Source organism: Calidris pugnax, unplaced genomic scaffold (assembly GCF_001431845.1).
Source record: "Calidris pugnax isolate Ruff unplaced genomic scaffold, ASM143184v1 scaffold17, whole genome shotgun sequence".
In the NCBI taxonomy this organism is placed as follows: Eukaryota; Metazoa; Chordata; class Aves; order Charadriiformes; family Scolopacidae; genus Calidris; species Calidris pugnax.
The window spans coordinates 4,808,554-4,817,780 of NW_015090794.1; the positions used below are offsets into that span (position 1 = coordinate 4,808,554).

The following is a 9,227-nucleotide window of genomic DNA, read 5'->3' on the forward strand; positions in this document are numbered from 1 at the left end:
CTGATAACCGTGTGTCTGAACAGCATCGTAAAAATCTGTGAAGAAATGTAGTCTGTTGACTTCAGTTCATGCAAAAGACGAAGCCTGAGCATCTATTTCAGACTGTAAATCAGTCTGTTGGTTGAAATCTTGCCAGCTTATACTTTTGGCCTTTGAAAACTTCCTGCATCATCTCACCCAGTGTGCCATTTGTGCACATTTTCAGTTGCTGGTTCATGTTCTAGTATTAATTTATGGGACACAATTTGCATCTGAAACTTCAAAAAGTTAAGGATATTTTAGTGGAAAGGGAAAAATGAAGATTAAATTCAATTTCTAATAAAGTACGTGAGTTCATTTACCACACAGGACCTAAGTATCTTCAGATCTAAGATGAGGTGAAATGGCTTACTTTTTACATCTACCAACCCTTAAGCTTTGGTCTTATACTCAATTCCTAGCAATGATTTATATCTTTGTTCTGTTTGATAGTAGATACTGTATGTACCAATCTGTCTTTTTTCAGCATTAAAGCACAGGCTTCAGGAATGTCCTTGAGCCAGCTCTCTGACACCTTATCAGTTACTTGAAATAGTCATTATGTTGCTCTTTGACCTCCGTGCTTTAGGAATGACATTGAGCGAATTTTCATTTATAGAATTTTTATTGATCTGTTTCAGATTTTGCAAGAACGAGGTTCCAGGATGTGAAGACAGTATTGAACGGTGACAATTTTTTCTCTTTTATTCCAAGATGCAGTGAATTGTCACACTGAAGAGGCTCGGCTGCAAAAGAAAAAAATCTGATTTAGACAATTTTCTGTTGATCTGGGTTCAACCATTTTTGCCTATAAGCTGGTGACAACCGGCTGAAAGCATTGCAAGATTACATAATGGGAATAGATGGTGTGGGAGTGTGTGTTAAGTTTTGGTTGTAGTGCATGGTTGTACTCTCTTGTGGGCTGACTGACACTGGTCATTTGAAAAGAAATGGCCATGCACTCTTATTTTCCTCTGAGACATGTAGCACTTAATGTCTGGTGCTGGATGACCCAATGTTGATCAGTTCGGAGATGTTTTCCTACTAATCATTGTAAGCATTTAAAGGACAATGTAATTGGTGCTACACACACACACACACACACACACAACACACACACACACACACGTTACAGCCCACAAATGCAAATATTTGGGCCTACCTTGTTTCCGAATCAGCGGCAGCCCCAGTTGACTGTGTTATACTGCACATTCCTTACGGCTCTGTGACATACTCTATTGTGTAATAACAGCCTAGGAGATCAACTGAAACTAGCACGTAAAAAGTTACACAACAGACAAAAGGTTTCTTTAAAGGAAGGGTGTATATATTGACTGGATTTATAGCATATTTTAATACCCAAAGGGAAGACTAAACTCAGAGAAAATGCCCTTCATCTGAGTTACTCTTGATGTTCCTTCTGTTAAAACAGTCTCCTCCTGCAAAAGTTATGCTCCGGTCTTAGCCAGATGTTTGGAAGGGGAATCAAAATTTACTTAAAATCAACAACTGAACCATTCTGTTTCTTTTGAGATGTTTGTACTCATATGTGTGTTTGTGCTTTTATAAAATGCCTATAAGCATTGAACTCTGTGGATTATGGTAGAGATTTTTCAAGAGCTGGAGGTTGTACAGAAATACGGCTGGCTAGTCCTACATCCCCGTCTCTGTGACTGGGATGAAAATCAACCTTGAGTGTGAACACAAGCTCATCCAATTGAAAAACTTATTTACTTCAGACATTCAGGATACCTGTAATCAATCTCTTTCTATACTGTTTCAACTATGCAGTTAAAGAACACTGTTTGAAAACATCTGGTGCGGTTTTATTAGTTTGTCCTTGATGATGGCTAATGCACAAGACTGGAGCTTTTTAATACACTATGTTTTGAGCAAAATCTTTAGCACATCTTTAAAACACTTAATGCAATTGATGGTATCAAACTCGGCTTCATTGACTTACGAAAGCAGTGGAAGGGAGTTTCAAAAAGCTACAAGATTGTTTTGAATCCTAGAAACATTACAGTTTTCATTCTCAGTAACTTCAGAATTTATGCATATACTCTAGGTAATCCTTTACACAAAAGCCTGATTTTTCAAATACCCAGGGTCTACTCTTTCTTTTTTTTTTCTTTTATTTTTTTTTAAAGGACTTGCTATACATTGATAAAAGTTTGGCAGAAACAATTTTTAAAAACCATTTCTACTGAGCAGGTTAAGCAATGGGCTACATGTTTTGTCCATGCGTCTAATGCTTGAAAGGGTTTGTAATGCATTTTTGCGACTTGGATGCGGTCTGCACAGGAAGCTGCTGGCCCCTCCACAACAACACACAAAATGTTTGTCTTTTTTTAAGATGCTAAAACTTAATTGAATTTACTAAAAATGTAATTGTGTAGGGGGAAATGTTTATACTTTTATACTTTTTTAGGCACCCATATTTTATCAGCTTAAATTTAGCACCCAAATTTCCCCTAAATAGTAACAGATTATCTTGTGTATCTGAAAATAAGCCTAACAGTTGTCTGTGTTAACTGCATATTAAAACATTTCCTCTGCTGCAGTAGTCACTGTGTTTCTAAACAGTATGACTCCACCGAATTCTCTGAGCTCCCCTAGCTCATGGAATTGCAGACAACCATGTTTCTTGTTGTTTTCTTGATGTGCTCTACAGAGTAATTCGGCATTGGCCTAAGTGGACTTTAATGCCTAAAATACCTGTTTTACGATGATCCTTCTGAATCAGCATTTCTGTTGTCTCTCTTATTTAATCCAAAAAAGACAGAATATTTTCTTTATAAAGTGAAATTTTCGAGAATGACAGCAGCAACGCATGAGTAACAAACTGAGCAAACTGAACAAATTTAGAATATGTAAAAGAGTGCATTTTTGAAGTATGTTTTTTCATTGGAATATTTTCAGTTTAAAAACATGCTTTTCTGGTGAGATTACCTGCAATCTAGTTTACATTTTATCCCTGTTGTAGCAAATTTGGGAAAATGAGTGGTTAATCATTTTGCACTTTGTTTCCAATACCTCACGAAGATTTTAAGAAAGAAAAGAAAAAAACTTTAATAGGCAGGTACCTTGTAAATTATTTCAAATATGCTGTTGTTTGAGACCACCTGAACTAACTACTTTCCTGTTCTTGCGAATGTCATTATTGCTTTAATTTTTGTGAACGTGTGAGGCTTTCAAAGAGATGGAATTACTACCATATGCCTTTTTCAAGGTATTAGGAATTGATCCCTAAGTAAGTTTGGTTTCTTTTTATTTGACTTTTGTAATTTCAAATAAAGTTAGCTATAGTAACAAGCTAATTGCATTAGAGTCCAATCTACATCACCAGGTTTTGCAAGTGTTGCTTCGTCTGTTAGATCTTACAGGATGAGGTAATGTATCCATGTAGTTTAAACTGGAGTCCGTTGCCTATTTCTTTTCTGTCATTTGGAGAGTATTTCCCTCAGGAAAACCGCCTGTGACGGTGTAAAGCTGATGGCTTCACTCGGGGGCTGTAGTTGAACAGCTCTGCTGCAGAAGCCTTTGACACAAACTCTGGATTTACACAGTTTCTCTATTCTTAAACCAGTATTCCAGGTTAGAATTTAGGATCCTGAGCACAAAGAGATCATAGGAGAAGGCAATAAAGCAGGAAGGGAGAGATACCAAAACATAACAGTTAATCAAGGTGACCTCTCATAAAGATGTAAATTCTGTGAAAGATTTAACTTTCTCCCCTTTTTCTATATGAATATTCAGTGCAGTTGTTTGTTGTGTTGTCCATGGAACAGGAGGTTACTTCAGCAGATGATTAGTGGATTTTCAGGGAAATTCTTTAAAGGCTTTTACATGAAAAACTTCTTGCAAAACTTGTTGAAAAACCAAGAAGTTCAAATTTACCATAGCAATTTCTTGCTTTGAGTTAGGAAACAGCATAGTGTTGGCCTTAAGTTTTGTGAGAGGCTAATTTTCAGTATTGGAGATGGAATTTTTATATTAAATGCTTTTGACTTCTTCAAGCAGCAATTAAATCCGAGTTTATCTGCAATGAACAAGTCATTCTGAGGCCTCCAAGATGTCACCTGGTCCATAATAATTGTCCAGAAGTATAGTCTGAATCAGCAGCTCCCACAGTAAATAGATGTGGGTTGTTTTTTCAGGGTTTTTTTTTTTTAGCAAAAGACAAAAGGCTACCTGGAATTTTCTCCCACTGACTGTGGGGTTTCCATGGATTATGGCTAATTGCAGTTTTTTATCCCACAGTAATTTGTGTGTCAAAGGCCTGATTGTATTTAGAAGCTTATATTGATTCTCTACTAAACTGTCAGTCTTCAGAATCATATACTCAGAATATTTGGAAAATGTGCTGTATTTTTTTCAAACTCAGCTGGTTTCTTGTAATTATAAAAGTTCCTTTCATCTTTCATTGTAGCATTAGTAAAAGATATTTCTTACGAAGTTGAGCTCGATTTATCCATCCAACTTCTTTGTCTTCAGATTTTCTTTAGCTGTGTAGCTCCATTTCTAGCAATGTGAATGCACAGTTAGGATTGATTAGAAACAGGACTATCCCTTGAAGATGCCCAAATTGAATCAATCTCCTCTTTCTCTGAGGGAGGGTTTGGTGTTGTTTTTTTTCAGGAGAAAAAGGAAAACTTCTAGCAGATCAAACAAAAGAAAACTTGATTGCAGGCATGTTTAGGGAAGAGGTCTGTTGAGTAGGATGATGGTGCTTTCAGAAAACCGCTTCTCAGAACAGAACACTGTCTTCTGTGAATGTCTGCTGAGGTTGTTGAGAGTTGTCAGTCTCTTTTTTGAGCAGTAGAGAGCTACCACCAGCAAATTAACACACATTAATTACAAATTACTATTTTAATATTCCAAAATATGAGTTTGGAATGCAAAAATGCAATAGTATCTGACTGAATGAAATTACCTAGAAACTGAATTATAATGTGTATTGTCCAGTTGTTCAGGTATACTGGAATGCATTCCTTAAGAAGTACTGAGGGAAAAGTGAAGTACTGGGATTTTCATGGAGATCAAAGTCAAGTGAAGGAGAGTCTGGAGGTGAAGCCTGGGGTTTTTTCACTTGAGATGTGATAAAACCAGAAAGCATCATTCTCCTATTTTATTCTCTCTCACCACATCAAAAGCATCTTTCAAGTTTTTCAAATTAACTTCTTCAATCAGCTCTGAAGGGTGGGGCCCTTGAAAAGAGATGGGATTTTAAAAGTACCTGTTAGCTCAGGAGAGTAGGATTAAAACTCCCAGTGGTCATTGGAGAATTGTCTTTTCAGACACAACAATTTTGAAATACATCTGGCCTGAGGATGCTGCCTGTTACTTCATTCCAGTTTAGACTGCAGTTATCTCCAGCTTTAAGGACAATCTCAGGATCTTACCTGAGTTTGTATATACAATTATGGATTCTTAAAATAGTATAAATATTCCGTTTGAAAAAAAAAATATGCAGAAGGCTCTCTGAACTTGGTGTCAGAACTTTTCTTTCTTTTGGCTCACAACAATCGGGAGCTGTCTTTAAAGGCTTCTTACTGAACTCTGAGGCTTTAAAGGGCTAAATAGATCTTATTGTTCAGTTTGCCTAAACGAGTGTCAGATAGAAGGAACTCTTTCCATTTTCAGTGCAGAAATGCTAAGGGCTAAAATCCTTTCCAGGGCTAATTTGAAGCTCTGGAGACATATAACGTTTAAAAAGCAGCTACTCTGTTTTTCTTTCAACTCCGGACTCTAAAATAACTTTTACAAATGGCTGAACCAATTGCAGATATAAGTGTTCATATACAGCTTGCAATTTCAGTATCCAGCTTGGTAAGGAATACACTAGAGAAGACAGTACACTTGCCCACCACTGTACTATTGCCTATGTTGGAATCTACTTTTATGACCAGCATTGGCAATAGAGAGACTTCAAGGAAGATTCTGCCCCAGGAAATTGTCATGAATATTTCATTGCAACTTAAGCTGTCCGTTACTTTAGCGAGGTCAACTGAGGCATAAACTTGTCAAAAGTTCAGTGAACAGATACTGCCACAAACGTAGCTTTCTGGGCCCATCAAAGGGTTCTCTTTATGATGTTGTGTGTTAATAGCTACTAAAATGAGAGAAACTTTTTAGAAAGTTGGTTTGCTGCTTTGGGGGTGGGTGGAAGGGGAGGAGGTTCTGTGACAGTGCTCTCCTTGCCTTAGAAAGCTGAGCCTAAATTTTGACCTGACTTAACACCTTTTGAGATTTCCAGGCCTGGTCATCTGAAATGTAAGAGTTAATGTATTTATGTACATGATTCTTGCTCCTTCTGAAGATTTTCCCAAAGCTTATGCACAACTTCACTCAAACTTCACTTGGCTCGCGTGTACTTGCTCGGATGAAGCAAGTGCCAAGGCACTGTAAGAGAAGTGTTGCCAACCTGTCTACCTGGAACTGAAACAAGATCACCAAACTGAAGGAGGATCAAATGGCAAATATTTCCACCTGCATCTGTCCTGAGCCTCATCTCAGCCTGGCTCTGAAAAATCTATTTCCTATGGACTCTCTAGGCCCACCTACCCAGTGCAACACATGTTCTTTTTTTTTTTTTCTCCCAAATCATTGGTCTCAAAATTAGTTGTGCATCAGCTGTTTGTGTTAATATCCAAGCGGCCATACTTGGAACATGTTATTTCCTGGATAGTGGATTAGCAATAACACTTTATTTTGTGCCAATTCATTATCTCTGAAGTGTTCTTACTGCAGCAAAGTTTGAGTTTTGATCTGGTTTTAATGCTTTTGCATTAGCCAAAACTCTTAGCACAGACATAGACAAGAAACTGAATCCATGGAGTTTCCTTGGATAAAAATCTGCTAGGGCTTCCCAAATCATTTGAAGATGGTTACAATTAACCATCATTTTTAAAACAAACATACAATTAAAATGTGTGTGGGTATTTTTTTAACCTCCTTTTCATAACACTAGCGTATTGTAAACTGCATGAAATAAACCTGTTTTTTCCCTTTTGAAGTCTGATGTCTTAAATCTTCCTTTTTGAAACCCACTGATGTTGACACTAACAGTGTAATATAACTGGTATTCCTAGTTTAGCACTTCAGATATAAAATGTAGTTGTGTTTTTGGGCAGGGATACAAAGCAGAAATATTTTTTCCTTTGTAAAGGAGACATATCCTTTTCTGTTGTTCCAAAGACTTCATCACAAAAAAAAAGTCACGTTTATTCAGACATATATCTGCTGGGAAATTAAGGTATTTTCCTTTGCATTTACTATGATGGTTGCTGATCATTGTAATAGGAATTATTCCCCTCTGGTATGGATATATAATCACACAAAAAAACATATACCGAGTTTTAACTGATCACTTTGCATACATTTTCTTTCACACAATTTACAAATCACCCTGCCAAACATCAGATTTATTTTAGAATCCAGTACTTTGCTTCTTTTGTCTGAAAAATTAAGCTTAAGACTAGCATATAGTGTAAGAAATGTAACTAAGAAGCCACATAGGCTTCTTTAGCTGGAGTGATCTTTAGTCTGATTTGGTGCAACCACTACTGCACTTCAACAGCCCTGCTGAGAGTGTCTACACTAAATTAGTGCAAAGTGATCATTATTTGTTGAACAGTTAATTCTAGAGTTCCCCGGAAGAGAAAACATTTTGAACTTTAATACTACATAGAAGGTAGTTCAAGAAACATCAACAAACACAGACCAGGGCAAGGCACAGCTCAATGGAGGTTTCAGGACTGATGTTTCTTGGCTCATTAAAATGAGGAAAGTAAGTGGAAGATGAGAATAGAATGTGATTCGTACTCTATGTGCCCTGTGTGCTCTCTACAACTCCCTGAAAGGAGGGTGTAGCGAGGCGGGGGTCTGTCTCTTCTCCCAAGTCACAGGCAACGGGACAAAAGGAAATGGCCTCAAGTTGTGCCAGGGGAGGTTTAGGATGGGTATTTGGGAAAATTTCTTCACCAAAAGGGGTGTCAAGCATTGGAAGAGGCTGCCCAGGGAAGCAGTGGAGTCCCCATCCCTGAGGTATTTGAAGGACGGGTAGACGTGGCGCTGAGGGACATGGCTCTGTGGTGGCTGTGGCAGCACTGGGCTGATGGCCGGAGCCTGTGATCTTTAGGGCCCCTTCCAACCACAACGATCCTCTGATTCGGTGCCACTAAAAATGCATTCTTAGAAACCAAAACCAAACAACGCCTCCTCCCCCCCCAAAATAAAAACAAAAGAGAAACGAAACCCACAGCGCAGAAATCATGCTGCCTCTTAAAATTAGGTAAAACAAAAGCAGGTTTGGGCCAAACACATAACTGAAGGCTGCACCAGAGGAAGGGGCAGTCACGGACCGGGGGACAGCGCGGACCAGCGGTCCAGAGGGCCGGCTGCGGCTCCTCCACCAGCCCCGGGCTTCCCGCCGCCCGCGGGGCCCGACGGCGGGAGGCGGCCTGACTGACTGACTGACTGACCGACCAATCGCCCGCCCGCCCGCCTTTCCGCCCCGCCCCCCGCTCCCTCTGACAGGCTCTCCCGCCTGCCCATCACCCCGCCAGAGCCCCGCCAGGGGCGGAGCCTCCGCCCTCCAATCAGAGGCCCGGCTGCTCGCAGTGGGCGGGGCTCGTCCAGGCTCGAGCGCGTCGCGGGACAGCCGCGGCCTGCCAGACCCGCGCTAGCGCCCGTGGAGGGAGCAGGCCTTTGCGGGGCGCGGGTGGTTCTCGGCGCCCGAGGTAAAGATTCGCTTAGCCGCTCGCCGGGGGCTTGCGGGAGCCGAGGGGTGCCGGGGAGTCGCCGGGCTTTGGGAGAGCCCGGTTCTGGGATCCTTTCCTGCGCCCCGAGCTCAGGCGTTGTGCCGGTCACCCCTGGGTCCTGTGGTGCCAGGGTGCGTAAAGCGTGGCGGACGGATCGCGCGCAGGGTCAGAGCGCGCCGGCGCAGCGGCAGGGACGGGTCGGGCCGAGGGACAGACGGCAGCGCCGCGCTCCGCGCTCAGGAGAGAGAGAGAGAGGGAGGGAGGGAACCCCCGGGCCGGAGACAAGGGGGGGGAGCCGAGCCGGGAACATCCGGGTCATTCGCTGCCGCTTCAATCCGGGACACGCGCGGGTGCTGCGGCCGATCACGGTGAGGCCTGGCCGGCCGAGGGGCCTGGGGCGGCGGGGCCCGGCGAGGCGCGCGGGCGGCTCCGGGAGAAGCGGGC

The 9,227-nt window shown here is 41.4% G+C and overlaps 2 protein-coding genes across 5 annotated transcripts in view; both read left to right on the forward strand.

Moving 5' to 3' along the window:
• The window catches only part of KCTD5 (potassium channel tetramerization domain containing 5), a 38,328-nt gene extending 31,292 nt beyond the window's left edge, over positions 1–7,036 (forward strand). Inside the window, exon 7 of one of the 2 annotated variants that reach the window (XM_014936506.1) lies at positions 660–7,036. In XM_014936506.1, the coding sequence (XP_014791992.1) occupies positions 660–689 (30 nt within the window). In that variant the 3' untranslated portion in view covers positions 690–7,036. The remainder of the gene's footprint in view (positions 1–659) is intronic. The other variant, XM_014936508.1, reaches the window with a different exon arrangement.
• Positions 7,037–8,644: 1,608 nt separating this feature from the next.
• UBE2I (ubiquitin conjugating enzyme E2I) overlaps positions 8,645–9,227 on the forward strand; it is an 11,955-nt gene continuing 11,372 nt past the window's right edge. The window contains exon 1 of one of the 3 annotated variants that reach the window (XM_014936633.1): positions 8,645–8,762. The gene's annotated coding sequence lies outside the window, so the exon portion shown is untranslated. Of the gene's footprint in view, positions 8,763–8,807; positions 8,915–9,017; positions 9,152–9,227 lie in introns of those variants that run through there. The other 2 variants (XM_014936635.1, XM_014936634.1) reach the window with 2 other exon arrangements.